This window comes from Eschrichtius robustus, chromosome 12, assembly GCF_028021215.1.
Source record: "Eschrichtius robustus isolate mEscRob2 chromosome 12, mEscRob2.pri, whole genome shotgun sequence".
Lineage (NCBI taxonomy): Eukaryota > Metazoa > Chordata > Mammalia > Artiodactyla > Eschrichtiidae > Eschrichtius > Eschrichtius robustus.
Window position 1 is genome coordinate 78,456,078 of NC_090835.1, and position 24,645 is coordinate 78,480,722.

Genomic DNA, 24,645 nt, shown 5'->3' on the forward strand with positions numbered 1-24,645 from the left:
ATGAGCGGGGGTTGGGGGTGACCGACACTTTTGCAGAATTTCCCAGATAGGCCACAATTACACCCGCCCCCTCCTTTGCTCAGAGCAGATCTCTGGGTGCCCGCTCTTGCCCCACCATGGATTACAGTCTGGGGGGGGGGAAACTCTCCACTGTGTATTATAACTTTTACTAAACAGCTTTTGCTACGTGAGTCTTGTATCTTCTAAAGTTTGAAGTAAGAGTATTGCAGATTAAGGGTGCAATTTTATACTTCTGTTGCCTAAAATCTAGGTGGGGTAATGATTCAGAATTGGTCAACCCCAAGGGAGGCTTTGAAATAGTATGCCTTTTTTTGGCATGGCTAGCTGAGATATTTTCACCGCAGTTTTTTAAAAAAAAATCATAATAAATTGAAAGTGAATTATATGCAAGAATTCACTCTTACCCTCTTTGTTACCAAGAGAACCCAGATTTTTTCAGAGTAGCAACATGCTGGGTCACAAATACTTATTTTCCCAGACTCCCAGACTAGAGGAGGCCAAATGATCAAGTTCTTGCCAATGAAATGTTAAGTGGAAATTGATGGATACGCTTCTGGGAAAGAAAAGACAAGGCATAGCTGGCAGTGCCTGAACTCAGATGTAATGTCTGGAAGTGGAGCAACTATCTTGTGACATGAGGATGGGAGTCACACACTCAAGATGGAGAATCAGGTGCTCTAAGGAGCTGGATCCATGACTTCTTGAAGAACTACAACTGCCTGGAATTCTCTCTTCTCTGGACTTCTTGTGATGTGAGAAACGCAAACTCCTATTAAGAAGTAAACGTTTATAAAGATAAAGAATAAAATACCTAGGAATAAACCTACCTAGGGAGACAAAAGACCTGTACGCAGAAAACTACAAGACACTGATGAAAGAAATTAAAGATGATACCAACAGATGGAGAGATATACCATGTTCTTGAATTGGAAGAATCAATATTGTGAAAATGACTATACTACCCAAAGCAATCTACAGATTCAATGCAATCCCTATCAAATTACCAATGGCATTTTTTATGGAACTAGAACAAATAATGTTAAAATTTGTATGGAGACACAAAAGACCCCGAATAGCCAAAGCAGGCTTGAGGGAAAAAAACGGAGCTGGAGGAATCAGACTCCCTGACTTCAGACTATACTACAAAGCTACAGTAATCAAGACAATATGGTACTGGCACAAAAACAGAAACATAGATCAATGGAACAAGATAGAAAGCTCAGAGATAAACCCACGCACCTATGGTCAACTAATTTATGACAAAGGAGGCAAAGATATACAATGGAGAAACGACAGTCTCTTCAATAAGTGGTGCTGGGAAAACTGGACAGCTACATGTAAAAGAATGAAATTAGAACATTCCCTAACACCATACACAAAAATAAACTCAAAATGGATTCGAGACCTAAATGTAGGACCAGACACTATAAAACTCTTAGAGGAAAACATAGGAAGAACACTCTTTGACAAAAATCACAGCAAGATCTTTTTTGATCCACCTCCTAGAGTACTGGAAATAAAAACAAAAATAAACAAATGGGACCTATGAAACCTCAAAGCTTTTGCACAGCAAAGGAACCCATAAACAAGATGAAAAGACAACCCTCAGAATGGGAGAAAATATTTGCAAATGAATCAACAGATGAAGGATTAATCTCCAAAATATATAAACAGCTCATGCAGCTCAATATTAAAGAAACAAACAACCCAATCCAAAAATGGGCAGAAGACCTAAATAGACATTTCTTCAAAGAAGACATACAGATGGCCAAGCACATGAAAAGCTGCTCAACATCACTAATAATTAGAGAAATGCAAATCAAAACTACAATGAGGTATCACCTCACACCAGTTAGAATGGGCATCATCAGAAGATCTACAAACAACAAATGCTGGAGAGGGTGTGGAGAAAAGGGAGCCCTCTTGCACTGTTGGTGGGAATGTAAATTGATACAGCCACTATGGAGAAAAGTATAGAGGTTTTATAAAAAACTAAAAATAGGGCTTCCCTGGTGGCGCAGTGGTTGAGAATCTGCCTGCCAATGCAGGGGACACGGGTTCGAGCCCTGGTCTGGGGAGATCCCACATGCCGCGGACCAACTGGGCCCGTGAGCCACAATTACTGAGCCTGTGCGTCTGGAGCCTGTGCTCCACAGCAGGAGAGGCCGCGATAGTGAGAGGCCCGTGCACCGCGATGAAGAGTGGCCCCCGCTTGCCACAACTAGAGAAAGCCCTCGCACAGAAACGAAGACCCAACACAGCCATAAGTAAATAAATAAATAAAAACATCTGATTGTCTTTAAAAAAAAAAAAAACTAAAAATAGAATTACCATATGATCCAGCAATCCCACTACTGGGCATATACCCAGAGAAAACCATAATTCAAAAAGACACATGCACCCCAATGTTCATTGCAGCACTATTTACAATAGCCAAGTCATGGAAGCAACCTAAATGCCCATCGACAGACGAATGGATAAAGAAGTTGTGGTACATATATACGATGGAATATTACTCAGCCATAAAAAGGAATGAAATTGAGTCATTTGTTGAGACGTGGATGGATCTAGAGACTGTCATACAGAGTGAAGTAAGTCAGAAAGAGAAAAACAAATATCGTATATTAACGCATGTATGTGGAACCTAGAAAAATGGTACAGATGAACCGGTTTGCAGGGCAGAAGTTGAGACACATATGTAGAGAACAAACGTATGGACACCAAGGGGGGAAAACTGTGGGGGGCTGGGGATGGTGGTGTGCTGAATTGGGCGGTTGGGATTGACATGTATACACTGATGTGTATAAAATTGATGACTAATAAGAACCTGCTGTATAAAAAATAATAATAATAAATTTTAAAAAAGAAGTAAACATTTATAAAGAGTGCTTACAGCAGGGCATGGCACATAGTACTGATAAAATGCTACATAGGTTTTTGCTAAGTAAAATGAAATAAATATTTGCTTTAGGTTCTGTGATCAGGTTTGTATTATATGCAGCCAAACACAACCTTTGCCAATACACAGAGATATTGCCAATATTTCATTATTACATTATTATTCTAGCACCTTGGGCAGTGTCTGGTACTGAATACGTATCTGTTGAAAGACTGAGCTATTCAGTGGGGTTTGAGGAAAGATGAGAGGCCCTAAAATGTAACTCCATGTCTCCCTATGTTTATGCAACTGGCTTCCTGTCCTTAGAGGACCTAGGATGGCTCCTTTCTTTGTGTGCTGAGAGCCCTTGGTTTCTGGGGGATGGATGCAGGGATTCCATTTGTTTGGCCTGGCATGCCCTCTTGCAGGGTCATCAGAGCCAAATGAGATGCAAAGGCCATCACCAATCTGCAGCCCCCTGCCAAGTGACGCAAGCAGCATGGAGGCCAGGACCAGACTTGGGCAGAGTGTTGAGGAAGCTTGCTTTGAGGTCCCCACCATGGAAACAAAACATGGGTAACTGTCAGCGCAAACGCCAGCGGGCATGTGACCATCAGAGTTAGAGCTGGGGGGGGGGGGCGGTTGCTGAGAAATCATTGGGTGGGACCCTCTGCCCTGGAATATTCAGGAATGGAAGGCATTCTGGACATGCGCACAGAGAAACGCATTTCTTTAATGATCCAGATCATTAAATGCTTCTTCAACTAGGAGTTCCTAGAAAAATACTTTGACCCCCGGCTTCTGGCTGGAAGAACACTAGAATTTAGTCTTGGGTGCTTACTCTTCCCGCTCTTGGTGACGTTTCACCTTTAACACCGAATATAACGTTCCTTGAATGTAGTTATAAAAATGAGGGTGACAAGAAAAATACCATTTAAGTCAACCCCACCACCCACATTGACAGTCTTCGTGGGGGGAACTGTTCAGATTTTTACACTTTTATTGATTGGTTTTAAATGAGGTTCTTCTTTTTTTTTCCTACCATGATACTGGATTTAATATAACAGAGGTTATATAAGCATGACATGTTCTCAGCTGAGAGACAGTTCTAGCCATAGAGTATCATAAAATTTAAAAGGAGACTGGGAAGTGTCAGGGGTAACCAAGAGAATGGAAGGGGCTGTACAGTGGGACAGGCTTAAAGGTGAGTGCGGGACAGGCTGGAACAGGAAGCATCTTGGAGGAAATGCTCCTGACACGGGTGAAGCAGGGTCAGCCCTTCCATCCTCTCTCAGTAAATAAGCAGAGAGGGTTGGGGCATCTCGAGGTGTTTGTGATATGGTTCGTTCATTCATTTAGCAAATGTTTCTTGAGCACCTGTTCTGGGCTAGATGATGAGCTGGGCTCTGGGGATGATGATGATGAATGAGACACAGGCAGCTTGTCTCCATGGAGACTGCTGCCTAGACCCTACCTCCCAAAGCTCCCTCCTAGACCAGCAGCATCAGGACCACCTGGGAGCCCTCAGGCCCCACCCTAGACCCACTGCATCAATATCTGCATCGTCACAAGACCCCTGGGGGATTCAAATGTACGTTCAAGTTGGATAATGGTCTGGATCACAAGGTAAAGTGAAGTGCCACTTGAGCCTTAAGTCCTGAACTTACTTGTCTCTTTAGTTCATGAGGCTTCTCAGGCTGAACTCACCAAAAGGCCAGAGGTGGGTTGGGATGCCTTCCGGAAAGACAGTTCTAGAGCAGGGTTTTAAAGAAAGCTAGAGGTTTTAAAGTCAATATTCTGTGTAGCAACTTTGCTTTTCTATAAATTATCCTCGGTACTTCCCTGGTGGTCCAGCCAGTGGTAAAGAATCTGCCTTCCAATGCAGGGAGAGGCGGGTTCGATCCCTGGTAGGGAGCTAAGATCCCACATGCTGCGGGCCAACTAAGCTCACGCGCCACAACTACTGAGCTCGGGCGCCTCAACAAGAGAGCCCGCGTGCTGCAAAACTACAGAGCCCACGCTCTCTGGAACCCACGCGACACAACTACAGAGCCCAGATGCTCTGGAGGCCGCATACCACAACTAGAGACAAGCCTGCACGCCACAACAAAAGACCCCTCATGCCTCAACAAAGATCCTGCGTGCCGCAACTAAGACCCGATGCAGCCAAAAATATAAAGAGGATTCATAATTGGGGTGAATTTGAAGTTTTGGTTAGAAGGTTCCGCCCACTACCTGGATTTCACATCTTGTCATTTTCAGCCCCAGCTCCACCACAAATGGGGAACCCATTCTACGTGCTCATTTCCCCGGAGCCATTCTCCACCGAGAGTCAACAGAGAAGAGGGGGACTCTTCCCTCAAAGCTACGTTCTAATCGCAGATGAGGGACTATGTGAGTGCAGTCACCGTATAAACCAGCTACAGCCCTCCAGACCGGTACGCGCACAACGACATGTACACACCTGCACCCACACGCACCCCACGCTTCTGTGGTCTGAACACCATGGGGCTTCACGGCAAAGCTACCCCACCACGTCCTGGCACTAATACAACTTTACACGCAAGCACTTTTTTTTTTCAGATTAATTGATCGATGACCCTGTTTATTTAAGGAGCTACGTAATGGCCTCAGCTGGTACACAGAAATATCAGAACACACACTAGCTGTTCACGTGTGTGTATATCTGCGTGGAGGGGGAGAGAGAGAGAAAGGTAGAGATTGAGTTCCCACGTGCAGACTGTGTAAGAGTCTGTATCCCTTGCACAGGATAAAGTAACGGTAGCCCGAGGTGCAAGAGCTCTGAACTCGTGTTCGAATTAGTCATTTAATGTTCCTTATTCCCCAGGCCTTGATCCGAGGCCAGGCCAGGCCAGGCGAGCTCGTTCTGGTCAGACGGCGGGAAATTCCAGCACATGGAATGGTGTTGGTGGTCTCGGCTGTGCTGCTGGGATCCCACACAGCTAACAGCGGCTCTCTCCACTAATGAATGCGCCCACCCACGCAGGACCCTCCTCGCCATCCCCCTTCCCCCCTCCTCCCTCCCCAGGCCTGCTGCCTTCAACAGCCCAATGCCACCAACCGCCTTCCTGAAGACTGCCCAAGGATTCATTTCAGGAACAACATCTGTGAAATTAGACATGGCCAGCACCGGCCTTGATCGTAAGCCAAATCAAAGACCCTCTGGAGGGATGCTCTGGGCAACCGCTGGTAGGTGCCCAAAAGGAATTGTTCGACCCTGCCCCTCCCTCCGGCTCTTAGCCTCAAGGACCCTCCGTGGGTGTGAAGACAGCTGAGTATCTCTGCAGGGCGCTCCACACCTCGGAGGTGGGTCCCACCGAGCCTGGGTTGTTTTTCCTCGTAAGACCGTTAATCAAAACAAAACGTTAACCCAACAAACAAACAAACAAAATACCCCAAGTTGGCCCTGGGCACGCAAGGGTGGCCAAGGAAGGCAGCCTGAAGGGCTCCTTTATGACCAGAGGCGTTTTTGAAATGAGACAGCAGTGGCTGCTTTGTGAGGAAGTGGGAAGACAGTCCCCCTCGTTATCCTCCGCACCCTGGTAGTCCAGGGACCACCCCGGAGCCGCCCTCGTGATAACAGCCTGGGCTCGGGCCTCCTTCCAGGGAACCCGTTGTCCCGAGTTGGACACAGCTATCTTCCTCCAAAAGAAAACGTTGGGGTTTCTTATAGAATAGATCTGGAAGCCCACGCCACCTCAGGACCTCTGTCTCTGAGCAGCGCGATTACAGCGCACGTTCCTTCTCCTTTTGACATATTGCCTTAGCTTTCACCTCTGGGCATGAGGCTGAATAAGGGAGGGTCGTGCCCATCCCCTTGGGAAGGTCTGGCCTCCAGCCTGGGCCCACCGTGACCTGGGGCTGAGGGCAGGAGGGAGGAAGAGGTGAAGGAAGGAAGGGCCTGGGATGGAAACGGTTGGCTTGGAATAATAAATGCACACACTGGCTTCTGAAAGCGGCTTGCCACATCCTGGGGAATCTGGAGAAACGCTCCACCCCTGCCCCCCACAGAAGTTGGCTTTCACGAGGCTGCAGGAAAAAAGCACAGGGGGCTTTGATGGTAAGGGGCTTGTTAGTTCTGGGCTAACAGCCCTCCCAGGCTGCTCTGACTCCTTTCAAATACTTTCCTATTTTAGGTCAAGGAAGTTCATAACAGCAAAGATTGGAGGTGATGGAGTGGGGAGAGGCAAGGGAGAAAGAAATAGTTGATGGAGGACGGCTTATCACCAGGCAGCCAGCGACCTCTGGAGGATCCATCAGGCCTGGGAGACATGCCCCACCCTGGGTGCAGGGGACAGATAAAGCAAGATGGCTTCGAGCCCCCGAAGGAGACCTGGCCTCTTCTGGAACTCCCAACTGAAGTTCAGGATAACCGAGTCCCTGAACGCAGAAGATGCTGAAGAGTCCATAGGCTTCCTTACACTAAAACATGATGAGTTGTCCCTCGCGCTGATTCCTCCACCTGCCAGAAGAGGGCAGTACATACTTCCACATTACCGGGAAAGCTGGACTGCCCAGCCCAAAGGGTGGGTACCGTGGAATCTGGGGGAGGATTCATGAAATGAATAGCAGAAGCAGTAATAGCCATCACCTATTGCTGCCTACTGTCCAAAGTGCTTTAATGCATTCATTCATTTAATTAACATGACAATGCAAAAAAAGGACACTATTATAGTCTCTGTATTAGAGATGAGGATGAGAGGCATAGAAATTAAGAGAATTTGCTATTGTAGCCCTGGATTGCCTAAGACAGAGCTCAGCAAATTATAGTCCAAGGGCCAAATCCAGCCTGCTGCCTATTTTTGCACTGCCCTGAAGCTACGAATGGTTTTTACATTTTTGGATGGTTGAAAAAAAGTCAAAAGAGAATAATACTTTGTGATCCCTGAAAATGTTGTGAAATTCAAATTTCAGCGTCCATAAATGAAGTTGTATCGGAGCGCAGCCACGCCCATTGGTTTACGTATTGTCCGTGGCCGCTTTATTCTTCCAGCAGCAGAGTTGAGCAGTGGCGACATCCTGCAGAGCCTGAAAAGTCTAAAAGTTTGCCAAACCCTGAGCTAAGAGATAAGCACTACTTGTTTCCAGGCAGGAGAGACAAAGGGATATGGGGTTAGGACAGCCATCCCAGAGGGATCTGGAAGCAGTATTGACCTCCATTCACTTTCCTTCCAACAGGGTAGCTCAAGGTCAAGCAGAAGGGAGGGTTTGACATTTCACGCTTAGCCTCTAGGAAGTAACGGAATGTTAGATTTAAAAAGGGCTATGGGAATTGCCTTCCATATTTCATCGAGACTAAGATGCACATTTTTTCACATTTGACATCTTTGAAATCAGACTGCGTCTTACCATGAAAATCTTAGAGTTTAAGTGAAAGCGTTTTTTGTTTACTTGAAGGCACTTTTTGTTTCTTAGTGGTACTTAAAATAAGTGTCTTATAATAGTCGACCACTTAGGTTAGGCAAAGGTCCAGCCTCTGAAGGTCCAGTCTCTTTTGGTACCCTTCCATTGACGGGACCCTCTCTTCTTTAGTTGGTGGCCCATTCTGCAGATTTAATTGTAAACTTCTTAATATTGAGCTGAAGTCTGTGATCCTCAATTTTCTATACATCCAATGGGGATTGTCTTGTTTAATATATGTACTTAAGGGTCTTACAGATCTTATTAAAAGGGAGCGAGGGGCATGTGCTAGGGAAGAGGCACTTTGACGCGGGGGTAAGCAGGGGCAGAGCTGGATGCAGAAGGAGTCTGTGTGTTGGTCTGATGGAGCCAGGCAGGCTGCGGGCAGGGGTGAGCTCATGCGGACATGAGCCCTGGAGAACGTGGCAGGGAAAGAAAGATCGCCAGTGCTACAGGCAGATTCTTTTTCTACCAGCATCCACCCGGAGCATGGCCCACTTCGGGAGGCACCTCTTAGAAGAGAAGACAGGAGTGATTTGAAGATTCGGGCCTGAATGGAGGAGGGAGACAAGGAAGGAGTAAGGAATCCAGCTGTGGCTGGTTTGCTCCAGCTGCCTTTCTTGAGGGCTCCGGGAGATGCTGGGGGGCGAGAGAGGCAGGATGATAGTAATTGATATTGTGTTGATAACCACCATGTAGGCCTTCAGTCACATGTCCATCCAGAGAGAATGACCAGCCCAATGATGAGATCAGCTCACCAAGGTTTCTAGATACCCTGAGGGTCTTCTTCAGGATACATGGCTGTTGACTATCAATTTTCTCAGAATAAACCTAGGGCGCCTGCTACCTGCTTCCAGGTCCCAGGAAGTGAAGCCACTGACACAAGCCTCAGGAAGGGAGGAAACCTTGACCCTTATTTGGAAACAGAACCAAGACTGCTCAGAGAAGCTCATGGCTAATGGAGACTCATTTGTCTGGTCAAGGATCTGGGGCCAGGAGGTGGCAGGAAATGTGATGCACTTGCCTTCCCCCGCCCCCGCCGCAGTGGCAGCCAGGTGTGGATTTGGACTGGGGACCAAAAAGCCAGGTGCTTTTCATTTGGAGACATATGTCCTGGATTTTCTGGGACAGTACTGATTTCTTATAATTTGATTATTTTCAATGAAGGCAATTTGTTAGACATGCGATTTTTCAGTTTGGAAAATATGGCCACTGCACTTACAACTAATAAAGGTCAACAGCTAGAGAGACAACTCAGTGCAAGCATGGGACTCTAAACACATAGCACTGGGGCCAGCACATCATGGGTGTCCAAGGAAGGGGCTTTAGGACTTTATTTAGGAAGTTAGAAGTATCTTACTAGGGCAAATATTTTAGCAGGAGTATGTTAGGATATCCCAGTGTCTTCCATAGGTAGAAAGGGGGACACCTTTGCAAACACAGCACAGGGGCCCATCAGTCATAATAAAAAGAGACAGGCATGATCCAGCAATTCCACTTCTGGGTATTTATCCAAAGAAACAAAAACACTAAAAATTCCACTTCTGGGTATTTATCCAAAGAAACAAAAACACTAACTTAAAAAGATATCTGCACTCCCACATATATTGCAGCGTGATTTACAATAGCCAAGACATGGACACAACCTAGGTGTCCATCAACGGATGAATGGATAAAGAAAATGTGATATATACGTGTATACACACACACGCTGGAATATTATTCAGCCATAAAAGGAGGAAAGCTTGTCATGTGCAACAACATGGATGGATCTAGAGGGCATTATGCTAAGTGAAATGAGTCAGAGAAAGACAAATACTGTATGATCTCACTTATATGTGGAATCTAAAAACAAAACAAACAAAAAACAGAGCTCACAGATAACAGAGAACAGATTGGTGGTTGCCTAAGGCAGGGGTTGGGGAGCAAGCATAATGGGTGAAGGGGGTCAAAAGCTATAAACTTCCGGTTATAAAATAAGCCCCGGGAATGTAATGTACAACATGGCGACTATAGTTAATAATGTACCGTATTGCATATTTGAAAGTTGCTAAAAGAGTAGATCTTAAAAGTTCTCATCACAAGAAAAAAATTTTGTAACTGTGTGTAGTGATGGATGTTAACTAGACTTGTTGTGGTGATCATTTTGCAATGAATACAAATATTGAATGATTATGTTGTCTACCTGAAACTAATACAAGGTTATGTGTCAATTAAAAAAAAGGGAGGGGGAGGGCTAAATTGGGAGTTCGGGATTAACAAGTACACACTACTATATATAAAATAGATAACCAACAAGGACCTACAGGGAACTATATTCAACATCTTGTAATAACCTATAATGGAAAAGAATCTGAAAAAGGATAGATATATATACATATATATATCTGAATCACTTTGCTGTACACCAGACACTAACGCAACATTGTAAATCAACTATACTAAAAATAAATTAATAAATAAACTAATTAATTAGTTAATTAATTAATTAAATGCCTGTTGGATTTAGCCCCACGTGCACCACTGATGACACTTACGAAGGTTGGTCTAGGCCATCCTTGATTGGGTTGCATGGAAACTGAATAAATGGAGCTACAGAGTGTGGATTTAAGAATCTGTCTATGGGGCTTCCCTGGTGGCGCAGTGGTTAAGAAAACGCCTGCCAATGCAGGGGACAAGGGTTCGAGCCCTGGTCTGGGAAGATCCCACATGCCGCGGAGCAACTAAACCCGTGCGCCACAACTACTGAGCCTGCACTCTAGAGCCCGCGAGCCACAACTACTGAGCCCATGTGCCACAACTACTGAAGCCCGCGCGCCTAGAGCCCATGCTCCGCAACAAGAGAAGCCACCGGAATGAGAAGCCCGCGCACCGCAACGAAGAGTAGTCCCCACTCGCCGCAACCAGAGAAAGCCCGCACACAGCAACGAAGACCCAACGCAGACAAAAAATAAAAATTAAAATAAAAAAAATTAAAAAAAAAGAATCTGTCTATGGGGTACTTCCCTGGTGGTCCAATGGTTAAGACTTCGCCTCCCAGTGCAGGGGGTGAGGGTTTGATCCCTGTTCGGAGAGCTAAGATCCACATGTCTCGTGGCCAAAAAACCAAAACAGAAAACAGAAGGAATATTGTAACAAATTCAATAAAGACTTTAAAATTCGTCCAAATCAAAAAAAAAAAAAAAAACTTAAAAAGAAACTTAAAAAAAAAAGAGTCTGTCTATGAAGGAGATTAAAAAAGACAGAGAGAGAAATAGGCCTAGGCAAGCTGCTCCTAATCTTGGAAATAACAGAAAGGAGGCAGGAAAGTTGGTGACACAGGCCTGAGGCTGCAGGGAGGTCTCATGGGTCTCTAGAGAAGATGACGAGGAAAAAGAAGAAAATGGATTTCAGGTGTAGTGAGGGCTGAAGAGGAGACGGGCGGGGAGGGGTGCAGCCAAAGGGCGGGGTGAAGACGGAGAAGTCATACTGGCATGAAGTCAGCGGGCCTGGGCTCCAGGAGAACAGGAAGGGGAGTCACAGGAGAGAATGGACAAAGAAGATGACAATAATAGCTCTTCTATGACTACGACTCAAGCCCCAAATCAGGAATACTTGTCATTCTCCTGGGAGGCTGGTTTGCTTTCATCTTGACCAGGGTCTCGTGGTCTGCCGTCTGCGTTCAGCAACGGGGCTCTGGGAGCTGCCTTTCCTGTCTTGCTCGCCCTGAGCTCGTTTTATGACCCGCCTTGTTTTTCTTTCTCACCTCCTTCTAGGGTATGTTGCTTTGCAGAGCTTTACGTGTTCCTGTGAGTGGCTATAAAGCCGTTCTGGGACAAGTAGAGTATACATTTTAAAATTAGAAAGAAAGCCCCCAAGACCGACACATACAGAGGCGGAAATAAGAGAGAAAGCCAGACTTGAGGGGGGATGAGATGAGGGAATTTCGAGGGAGTGTTGAAAGACCAAAATCATCCGAATTGGGAAAAACACCACTTAGCACAGAAATAGGTGGTACACGCAGCCTGTGTCAGATGTGTGAAAAAGGAATATGCAAATGTAGGAAGGAAAAGCCACGAGGCCGCATATGATCTATGGATTAGATACAAACAGAGGGGTTTGGGACTTTTTAGACCTCTTAGCAGGGGAAGAGAGCCCCGTGGACATGGGCTTGTGCAAAGGATAAAGGAACGGTGATGGAAAATGAGGGAAAGTACATGAGAATGAGACACAAGCCAAAAATGAGATGGTCCCGTGGGCAGGGATATTAACTATATCTAGGGACACGTGATAGGGCTGGAGGAATTAAAAAAGGACTTTAAAAATAGCGAATAAGAATAGAGAACTAAAAACACACATGAGATCCATTTGTTAACTGCCTGGACCCTGCAGTATATACAAAAAGCGAAATAAAACAGTAGGATGGATAGCACTGAAGCAGAAGGAAAAAGAGAGGTTGGGGGAAGAGAAAGTAAAATATAGTATTTATGCCCGGATTCGAATAAATAGCTAAAATGAGTCTCTTGAAAGCCTAGGGGTTTGGCAGAGGTTTTTAAGAGTCTGTTCAAACAGCAGCTTGAGGGTAAAAAATGCAAAATACAAGATGGATATTCAGAGAGAAAAGCCCAGGTCCTCTTGCAAGATGACAGAGAAGAGTGGGAGTGACAAGGTAAAGTAGGGTGTCAAAGAAACCCCTCGAGGGAAGGGATACACCCAAGAAGCCAAACTGACATCCCAGCGGGCAGAGCGCTGAGCAAGTTGTGGGGTTGGGAAGCAAGGGGAGCCGGAACTGCTGAGTCTGGGGGCTGCTGCCCGGTCTTGGGTCGCCTGGGGTCTGTGTGCCATGGTGGCATCTCTGAGGAAGGTGAACGGAGAAGTGCCAGGATGGGTACTCGCAGAGAGAGAGGGAGGACATTAGAGATGGGGCCACCAGCATGGCTGAAAGTGGCCTCTGCCAGGCAGAGGCAGGATGCAGGATGCAGGATGCAGGGCAGAGCTGAGCACGGCTAACTCCAAGCTTGTTACCGGACATGCCAAAGGTGGGACGGATGATGCTCGAGCCCTCCCCCCCATCCGTCTGCTTCAGAACTCTATAAACCTTCAAGACTCAACAAATGACAAAACCTTTCCTTGCAAGATTGAAAGAGGAATGTGCGGGGCCCAGAGCAGGGACTCCTGCAGCCGAATCTAAATGCAGGGCTGCTCTCTCCCATCTCCAAGACGCCCTTCCTCGGGCCATGTGGTTTCTTGGTCTCTCGCTGCACACCTCCGAGTTCCAAGCGAGAAGGGCCTGTGCTCCTGGTCAGCCTAACTCTCCTGTTGAGTAGGGTCTGAGTTATGGGCTGATGCAGATGAGAGAAGCAGTCGGAGAAGGATGCCTGAGGACAAGTCCAGAAAGCTGAACACAAAAGGCAAAGTGTCCCATGACCTGGGCAGTGTCTTACATCATAGATCGATCTTTTTCGTAAAGGTTTTCTTCCTCGTCTTCACGATCCCCCCAACCCCCTGCCCCCTTCCTCACTTGCTAGTCCTTCTTAATCTTCCTCCCTGGCTCCGCTCCCTCAGATCCTTCTGATTCCACAGATGTGGGTGATCCTTGGGTGTCGTCCCTAGAGCTCTTCTTCTCACTCACGAACTCCCTCGGGTATCAAAAATCCACAGATACTCAAGTCCTTTTTATAAAGTGGCACAGGACAGTCAGCCCTCTGAATCTGCAGATTCCGCATCCATGGACCAAGGGAGCAACTGTGTACTTTGGAGAGGAGGAAAATGCACCAAGAAAATGGGAAACAAAATTAAACACGTAGAAAAGAGACTAAATGAGTGGGAGATTTGGAAGTGCTGGTTAGGGGTCAGAAAGTAAGAGCTGAAGCAGCAGTTTCTGATGCCAATATTCGTGTGTGTCTCATTTTTGCTCTAGTAATAATCAAAGTTAACATTTAAAGAGCATTTATGATGTGTCAGGCAGTGTGCTAAAGGATTTACATGCATTAACTTATAAATAAATGACTCTGCATGACTAACCTTGGAGATGCTATTAATGGCCTTATTTGTCAGATTGATGAAATTGAAAGCATTACTAAGTATGCTTTACAGATGCAGAAACGGAGGCTCAGAGAGAAGAAGTCTCTCAGGCAAAGTGGTACAGCTATAAGTGGCAGATCTGGGATTCAAACCCAGGTCAGGAACTGCATGTTTGTATGTTTCATGGTCCCCTGTCGATGGTTAGTTTATCGAAGACAATGATGTTGTCTCATTTATCTTGGCAACTCCAGAACACAGCCCGGTGTGTGCCTGGCACACAAGAAACACCCTTGAAACGTTAGCTCAGACTTGGATCCACTTCGTGTAATCTGTGTTTGTTGAATGAATAAATGAATGACTGAATGTACTTAACTAACGGACAACTCCTTTGGGTGCTAGCTGTGGATGGCTCCTCCAGGATGGGGTCTTGGGTTCCAGTAGCTGGGGTCTTTTTTGAGGATTTGTGAACAACAGGGGAGTTTTGAATGGTGGTTTCTGTATCCACCATGGGAGTGGAGAATTCATCCATCATGTAGAACCAGGTCACAGTGTGGGGTGTTTTCACGCTTTGTTGTTGAAAGGGCAGAAAAGGACCAAGAAGACAGTCAGTGTGTTGGGGGGCCGGGTGGAGGGTGCTGGGATATTATGTGGAGGGAGGGCTCTGCTCAAGAGAAAAAAAAAAAATTGAAAACACAATAGGGACAGTCTGAAGAAAGGATGTTGGAAAAACAAACACAGAGCTGAAGATGCAGAAGGCTGTCAGGGGAAGCCTGGGGGCTGATGTTGATGCCGTTGCAGAGACCTGTGAGTACAGAGCTCGGACAAAGCAGAGACAGGGTGTGGATGGTCTCACGGGCCGGCGGCTGGGTGGGGGTGGGGCCACGGTGCCAGCTCTCGAAGCCCAGCGCGAGAGGGATGCTGTTCTCCGTGCAAGGACGGGCCCACCGGAGCTCCGGGTGCTGGCTGGCTGAGCCTAAGGACTTGCGGAGCCAGCTGACCAGCTGACCATGACTGAGGGTGCGGGCTTCGGGAAGAAAAGCGAAGGGGGCGGGAGGGGGAGCTATAGTCACACTGAAGGAAGAACTTGGTGTCTTGTTAAAAGGCGGGAGAGAACAGCACAGAGGACCGTGATCTGGGGGACAGGCAACTGGGGACAAGAGAAACACTGGCACGTTGAAATGTGCAGATGAGTTTTAGGGGAGAAGGAGTCACAAGCGCAAAACCCATCACAGAGAAAAACAGGGGGAAACAGAAGAAGCGGAAACAATGAAAATTGCAGAGTGTTCAGTTTATGAGAGACTGATACATGATGTTCAGTGGTTGCTTTGGCTTTGGGGGCAGGAGAACCGTAAATACGGCTCATATGTAAATACCACTCACAACCTGAGAAGTCTGGAAGGCTCGGCTAAGACAATCTTTCTGCTGGCGCTTCAATGACTACGAAGGAAGATATTTGCGGCTGAAAGGACCCTGGATGTGGAATCTGAAAACTGGAGTTGAGAGCCAGCTTAGCCCCTGGGGGCGAGGACAAGCCACTGTCGTCCCATTGCTTCTGTGTCTGCAGCAGGGCAAGGGCAGGGGTTGCCTTTCACACGATCGATGGCTGTGAGGGCTGCATTAGCCACCTAGGGCTGCCACCACAAAGGACCACAAACCGGGTGGCTTAAAACAACAGAAATCTCTCCTCTCCCAGTTCTGGAGACCAGAAATCCAAATCAAGGCGTCACAGGGCTACGTACCCTCCCAAGGCTCTGGGGGGATGCTTCCTTGCCTCTTTCAGCTTCTGGTGGCCCCAAGCGGCCCTTGGCTTGTGGCTGCAGCACTGTAATCCCTGCTCTGTCTTCACATGCCCCCACCCCCATCCCTGTGTGTCCACTTTTCTTCTTCTAAGGACACCAGTCATTGGATTTAGGGAGCACACTAAACCAGTATCATCTCATCTCGAGACCGTTACCTAATGACATCTGCAAAGACTCTATTTCCAAACAAGGTCACACTCTGAGGTCCCAGGTGGATACAGACTCAACACACCACAGGCTGCCAACAGCAATGAAGCAAAAGCACTGAGTAAATTTAAAAGATTTCCCTCATGCTTCTCCTTCTTCTTGTCCCTAAAAGGCCACTCTCCCTGTAGTGCCTCTTCACGCACCTCTAATGACTGCCTTGCCCACAGGATAAAATCCAGTCCCCCAGCTGGCACTGCAGACTCCAGATGCTTCTCCTGGTCTCTGTCACTGGAGTTTTCTCACCCTCCCCACGTCTTCCATCCTATGTTCCCAGCCGACTGACTCTCCCTGGATCTTTACCACCCAGTTGAAACCGCTTCAGGAAATTTTCTCAAATGACCCAAAGGTGAATCCTTCCTACTCTTGAACCCCTTTGGCAGATACTCTTTCCTCCTCTCATAGGGCTACTCTTTCCTCCTCTCATAGGGCAGCTATTCAGCTCTTCAGACTCCCTTTGATGAAGCCACCATTTACCTCTTGTCTTGTTATTTTTGTGAACTTAAGCTTTTTCTTCTGTACCAGTCAGGCCTTGAAGACTGGGTGTCTTTTTCTAGAATCTAGTTCTGTGCCTGGCACAATCCAGGTCCACAGCAGCTGTTACTGAATCATTTACTTCCCACCACACCACTGTTCCTGCCAAAAGTTCATCCTGGCTGCCTTTCCTGGTCACTTTGGTCCAAAGAGATGCCTTTCTCTTCTGAGCTCCTGGAGCAGTTAGCACCAAGGTGGTCCAAACAAATGGACCACCTTGTTTCAGGATCCATTGTGTGTTCATCTGATAGACATTCAGTTCCTTGTTCATTCGTGAAGACTCAAGAAGTGCCGTTCAACCAATCACCATTCATTCACTCACTCATTCACGAAGTTTTCGTGATGCCCTTGCTCTGCCTGGCTCAGCACTGGCCTCCATCCTCCTACTTGGAGGGCAAGCAAACTTCCTCATCCCTCTTCCTTCTCCTCACAGGAACTAACACTGTTCTGAAGTTACACATGCTCAATGTGACAGTTCTATTCAAATTGCTTCAGCTCATGCCTAAAGGACCAAGTCAAATGAGGGACTAAAATTGCAGCTTAAATGAGGAGCTCAAACCCCTCTGAGAGGCACCACAAGAGAACCAAGTCTGAGTTCTATGGCCAATGCTAGAAATTAAAGGCCGGGCAGAGGATGAGCCAGGCTTGGAGAAGAGGCTTCCCAGCACCTCTGCACTTGCCGTGGGGGGGGAATGCAGAGGGCCGGGCTCTACCTTGAGCATGTACCACCATGGTGACTGCCCTGTCCCACCACGGGCTCTGGTCAACCCCCTGAGAAGTCTTTCAGGGACCAGAAGGAAGCTGCAATGTGTTGTTCCAAACAGGACTTCCTGTGAGCGCAGCAGGGTCATGAACTGGGGACAAACAGACAGTAGTACGGCCGAGGCAGGACCCTGTGTGCAGTGTATCATGATGTGCACTAAGGCAGGCTCAGAACACAACTGCATCCCTCTTCCAATGCCACAATAAGGCTCACTGGCCGTTTCTCCTGCACTGGCCAGAAAGCAAGATCTACTACCCACTCTCCTGCATCAAGGGGGCCTCAGGGTGAGTGAATAAAAGCACTGATTCCAGGTGCTTCTCTGGACTGAGTGTCTGAAGATGCCCTGGGCAGGGGACAGTGCCACCAGGGGCTCTGGGTAGAAGGGAATCACTTACCAGCGTTGCTCTGCTGCTTTGTGTTTTTGATGTAGGCGGAGAACTTGGAGAAGATGTCGATGCCCGCTGTGTTGGATTCCCGGTGCTTCGCAGCCAGTCTGGGGTACCTGGAATGCAAGATCAGTGTTCTAGGGTCAGTGAGAACTCGGAGGTCCTTTAAGGGAGAGCCCCGTCCCATCACCTCACGATGACAACACTCTTGTTTCTAGCAGGATCTACAAATCTTTTGGGGTTTTTCCAACCCATCCTCTAGGGAGGGTGGGCACTTGCATCTCTAGTTCAATGATAGAGGAAACTAGAGTCCAGTGAGGTGTGGAGAACTGCCTAGGAACGCAGTCTGTGGGCAGAGAACCAGAGCACCACTCAGAGGGTCCAGGGTGTATTCTCTTCCTGGGACCACCAATAATGATGCAGCAATGCCCAGGCCTTAGTCAAAATTCTGAATGAGTTCGCCTCTGCATCAGGTGGGGTCCCAGACTTTTCCCCAACCCATGTTAAAATAACTATCCACTGCCAGGCCTGCGATTATAATCCTAGCTGCATGGAGCTAATTCTGGGGGCAAGGAGGTGCTAGGCACCTTGGCACTGAGGCCTTGAAATCATCTCTTGAAAGGAATGCTACCCATGGTCCTCTTCTGAAATATTCTTCTTATTTGTGTGCAGGAATAAGATGCAGAAACTACCAGGCTACGTCAGTGGGATGAGCATTTACAATTGTTTTCTTTCCAGGCGTGGAGATATATTTGCAATGACCCAGCGCCTCTCCCTCACGTATTCTTTCATTTTGAAGCCAGAAGACTATAAGAGGCAAACTGGGGTTAGGGATCTTTCCTACTGGCCTTGAGACCAAACGAGGCAAACTTGCTTTGACCCCACTGGCACCATCAAAACAAGCCATTCTAATTTTCAAAAAATATTATTTCACAAACATTTTACATGGATGGCCAGGCAAGGGTGGGAGGAGACGGGGGACAATTGCTTGGTCATCATTATCACCAAGTATGTGGACCTTTGTGATCTCTGGGTGAATAGTGTGGGCTGCGAACTATTTGGCTACTTTATGTTTAAAATGCAAAATCCTTTTTTTTTTGGTTTAATGTTTTAAATAACTTGAACCAAAATGCCTGTAACAAGTATTTGTGTTCTTTCATTTTTTGGCTTCTCCACTGACCATTAGCTAGGACCGCCCACTCTTGGGCCACATTAGGTGGCTGTTAAATTTCAGATACTGCCATTGGACGAGTCCACGGAAAGTCACTGGGTCCAGCCCTCTGCCGAGAGTCAGATACAGAGGCATTATCGTCCTCATTTTATGGGGAAGCGACTGGAGACCAGAGAGGTTAAATGGCTATTTGAGGGCTCATGGGTAATAAATAGTGGAGGGACCCTGAGAACCCAGTTTTGGGGCGCTGAAGCAGTGATCCTCCCACGCCATCACATCCATCACTTCTCCAATATCAGCAAAAGCTAGCTTGTACTGTGTCCACTACGTGCCAGACACTGCTCTAACCCCTTCACAGTTTCATCATTTACTCCTCACAATTTCATTGGTATTGTCATTAGCCTCATTTCCCACAGAAGACAAACGAGACACAGAGAAGCTAAGCAATTCGTCTAAGTTCACGTGGCCAGGTGGCAGACCCAGGAGCCCAACCCAGGCAGCTTCACTCTGGAAGCCCAGTTCTTAAGTTCCGTGTCTTGTGGCCTCTCACCGACTCTGCTGTTTACCCTCCAAGCTCCCAAACACCCCCTGGAGCTGGGCTGAGCACCACGGAGGAACTCCCCTAAACCACCAGGAGGGGGCGCTCTGCACAGGTTCTGCACACATAGTTTCCTGAATACCCTGGGAATCATCAGTTCATCTGCTCTGACTTGGGGTACAAAGCAATCGTTCCTGCAGGATGCTAGGTTAATCTTCCAAGACAAGGGAATTTAGGATCATCCATCCCTATTTTGGCTTTCTCACATAGAATCTGGCATGCTCTTAAAATGAAATGCCTTAAATTATTTTAATGTATACCAAGTGCTCCTTGTTTTTGCTTGATAAGGTAATAACGTAAAGAGAGAAGGGCCTAGATAATGCATTTTTCCTTTGGGTTTGTTGGGGTTTTTTTAATGTATGCCATCATTTGATCAGACTTCCACTAATCTGACCATTTCTTCATGGCCAGTGTGGGCCAAACATGATTGGGTGGTAGCAAATCCAAGACAGGCAAACAAGGGCCATGTGTTCAGGGAGACCATGCGAGTGCCGTCCTGTTTTCTAAGCACTATGATTCATTGAGATTTGACTTTATAGCATAATGTCCCACTTGAAGACTGTCCTTGTGGGAAGTGTGTCTTCAAATATTAATCTTACAGAGTTTGGTAACTAGATTTGGGGCAGCTACTGTACAGGATGTTAAGTGCTTTTGTTTTAGCTCCATATTTACACTGCATTTTAAATATGCAAATAAGTGGGTTCCAGGGTACATTTTGTTTCTCTAAAAGGCTAACAAATAGTGCTTCATTTATAGAAACATCTTTGAAATAAGATTGTGATGTCATCTGGTGACAATCAAAGAGATGGGCAATTTCTCTCACTCAAGGGTGAGCAAATGATGGCCTATGGGCCAAATGCAGCTCAACATTTGTTTATGTACCTCCCATGAGCTAAGAATACTTTGTATACTTTTAAATAATTGAAAAAAATCAAAAGAAGTGTATTATTTTGTGACATGTGAAAATAATATGAAATTCAAATTTCAGCATTCTCAAATAAAACACAGCCACATCCATTTACTTACATGTTGTCTATGGCTGCTTTTACTCTACTAAGACTATACGGCCACAAAGTCAAAAATGCTCCCTGGCTCTTTCCAGGAAAGTTGGCCAACCCCTGCTCTCAATAATGAAAATTTCTCCCCACTCTGTTTTTAAGATATCTTATTTCAAATGCATTCATTTTAGATATGCACTTAAGCTTCATTCTGGGAAGTAAAACAGTTGGCCACTCATCAAAACAATTTTTTTTTGTAAATAGTAGCAAAAAAAAATAAGATATGATTGCAGATGGAAATGCTCTGATTGGCTTAGAGTCCCAAAAGACGTCTCACTGACTAACCATAGGCCACCACGCCCCTGAACAAAAGGACTCCATGCAACTAAACCAACATGCAGTAAGCACCTACCAGGGGCCAAGCCCTGTCCCTGGCATTGGGGATACACTAGAGAAAAAGAGAAACAGTCATCTTGTCCTCATGGGGTGACCTCTGCTGATTCCAGGGGCTCTTCTGGCAGCCTGAGTGTTGACCCTCCGTTTTCAAATAAGCTGAAAAGTGGAAGGATGTCCCCTCTCTCCCTCCTCTGTTATTCCTGCTTCCTCACCTCACCAAACCCTCACTGGAGAAGCAGATTAATGCTTCTGACTTTTCTGCTCCTGAACTGTGTGCTTGCCTTGACTTGTCCCTGCTACTTAAACAAATGATCCTTCGAGGTGGATGGGGTCTGGCTTATTCATAAAAAAGACAACCACTGGGATCTGTGGATTTAAGACCTAAGCTCACCAGTTGTTTTTATGATTACACCTGGGAGACGGTCACAAAAGAGGCACTGACCGCTCTAGCTCTTCAAGCTGCCACATAATGAGCTCTGACTCTATGTCAGGCACTAGGTTAAGCAGTATCATCTTCAATAATAGTCCCTCGAGATCAACATGACGGTCATCAGTTTATAGATGTGAGAATTAAAGATCAGAGACGGAATGAGTAATTTATCTGCAGCAGAGACCACACATGCTCATTAAATATCCATGTGCCTCTCTGCATTTCCCAGCTCCTCCCTCTCAGATAGGTTGGGGTCACGTGACTGGATTCTGACCAATAGTATGGGAGGAGAAGTGATGTAACCACTCATAACCCTGGGCTTTAAAAATATTTTGCATGCTCCTTCTCCTCCCTCTTTCCCTGCTGAAGGAGTCTTGGAAGAAATGTATTTCAAAAGCTACAAAATGGAAGAGGGCCACACTACCCACTCAGACTCTGCATGAGTGAGAAATAAACCTGTATTCTGTTAAGCTACTGAGATTTTGTGGTCAATTTGTTACTTCGGTGTAGCACAACCTGGTGGTTCAGATTAGAACCCAAGGCATTCGGACTCCAAAGCCCATACAGTAAGTCCCCTACATATACGAAGCTTCAAGCTGTAAACTTTCAAAGATGCAAACGTGCATTCGCATGTCCAATCACGTAAGTTAGTTCACATGTCTGGCATACATTGTCACGTGCATGCATCCTCTACAAGTGGTTGTGCTTTTGTGTACTTTACTGTATAGTATTGTAGAGAGTACAGTAGTACAGTATCTTTATTTCAAGCCGCGGATGTCTGGAAGCAAGCGTAAAAGCAGCAGTGATGTAGCTGGTACCGCTAAGAAGCACCAGCTATTGTACTGTACTACTGTACTTTTCAAGGTACTGTACTGTAAGATTAAAAATGTTTTCTTTATTTTTTGTGTTTGTTTGTTTTTTTACGTATTATTTGTGTGGAAAGTACTATAAACCCATTACAGTACAGTACTATATAGCTGATTGTGTTAGTTGGGTACCTAGGCTAACTTTGTTGGACTTATAAACAAATTGGACTTAGGAACAGGCTCTCAGAACAGAACTCATCCATATGTAGGGGACTTACTGTACTTTCAGCCACAATGCCATCCTGTCCTTGGTACTGAGGCTGCTTCTCCACCTCCCAGAGGATCAGAAGAAACTTTGTGATTTTTACTATCGTGAGATATCCATAAACACTTCTTAAAATAATGAATTCAAAGTGTCTTCCAATTCTGGTATGGCTCTGAACACTGTTAATACTCACGTGATAGTTGACTGACTAAATGACAAGACATGTAACTAGACTCTATCCGTTCACTCCCCTGAATTTTTATCACTGTTTATTTCAAACCGCAACCAGCTCTGGGAAAGCACTTTGAAAAATTTGTGGAAGCATAGACTTTCTGCTGAAAGGCATCTTAGAGACTATGTAGTTTCAGAGATGAGGGAATGGGGAGGGTCTGAGAGGGCGCGAGGCTTGGCCAAGTTCATACAACAAGCACTGTGTAGAAAGGTGGCCGGACTTTGGTCTCCTGACTCTCACTTCTGGATCCCATTAACTCCGGCCATTCCACAGGATGAGGATGAAAGGTAAAGGCAGCATGTCAACAATACTCCCGACGCTTCCCTGTGGAGCATTAACTGGGTCAGTCTAAGGAGAAGGATGGAAGTTCGTCTCATTTGGAAACTTCTTAGAGACTTCCTGGATTCCTCACTTTGACACCAAATGCTTTGTGGAACCAAATGTGATCTTTTAAAAAGATTGCTGGAGTGTTTGTATGTGGGTTTTTTCCTTTAAAAAATAAAGCTAAGGGGAAAAAGGCTCCCACAATTTCTTGGCTCTCTGGCAGCTTTTACAAACAGCAGTGTGATGAGAAACACATGCCGACCAGCGTTTGTGGAACAGAAACGGGGGTTTTGCTGCCCCCTAGAGGACCAGAAGGCCAGGCTGCCCTCCTCCTGGGGCCTCTGGACATGGGCCACCTGACCGACCTCCCAGCTAGAGTTGGTGGGAAGCCAGCCGAGGTGGGTGGCTTTGCTGTGGGCAGAAGAGCCTTTGCAGGGCTGAAGCACAGGTTTGCTGACATTTCCTGGGAGGTAATTATGGCACCTGCCCCAGTCTGATCCATACAAAGGCATCTAAAGGACACTCCTGGGGGCTCTGCAATGGTTGATGGTCTCATCACTAGGGGCCCACCTTGGTGTCCTTCTGGAGTTGTGCATTTTAAGAGTTTTGAGGTTCTGCTACCGGGGCGTGGCGGACCGTAGGGTCACTGACACATCAGGAATGCACTTAGTAAAACCTCCTACACACACTGCAGTCCAGAGGGACCTGGACCAGATGAAGCAGAGCTCAGGACAGGTGGAGAGAGAAGTGAAGAGGCAGCGTCTATGTCCTGCACAGCTTAGCCTGATTCGGATCATGGAAATTTTCCAGAATCTGATGATGGCCCTCCTCTGGAAGAATCTACCTGTACACATGGGCATACAATTCCGGCGGGGGCAGGGGGTCTCATGGGCCCCCTTGGTCCTGTTGGGGATGTAGATTAGAGAGCCCTGAGTTAGAGAAACAGCCCCCCAAAGGCACCGCTGGACGAGGATTGAGGGAGCCTGGCTAAGATGGCCGTGAAGGGTCATCCTTTCACAAGGGAGGGAATGGAGGCCGAGAGCAAGAAAGGGACTGGTTCGAGGGGTCACAGTGCATCAGTGGCAGATCCAGGAGTGGACCCCAGGCCTCCAGGCCCAGCCCAGCCCAACCCTGCACGCCTCCACCCACCAGGCTGGCTATCCATCCTCCGCATTGTTTCAGTTTCCCATTCCCTGCTGGCCTTGATGGAAGCAAGGACTCCTGCGTCCGTGCGGGTATTACTTCTAGAAGGGAAAATGTTAACTTCATCGTGGACTTTTCCCTCTGGATCTCCCAGGCAAAGTCCAAACTCTATTTAGTTATTGAAAACAGCATTCATTTTCTGTTGTTGGATTTCAAACCAGAGCCAGCAATGAGGTTAAGTCCCAAGGGAGGAAGAAGGAGCCTGAGCCCCCT

At 46.6% G+C, this 24,645-nt stretch overlaps 1 protein-coding gene across 2 annotated transcripts in view; it reads right to left on the minus strand.

Annotated features, from left to right (window-relative positions):
• Positions 1–24,645, minus strand: part of CLIC5 (chloride intracellular channel 5) — a 158,731-nt gene that overhangs the window by 18,046 nt on the left and 116,040 nt on the right. For both annotated transcript variants that reach the window (XM_068558471.1, XM_068558472.1), the window contains exon 4: positions 18,019–18,125. In XM_068558471.1, coding sequence (XP_068414572.1) covers positions 18,019–18,125 — 107 coding nt within the window. The remainder of the gene's footprint in view (positions 1–18,018; positions 18,126–24,645) is intronic.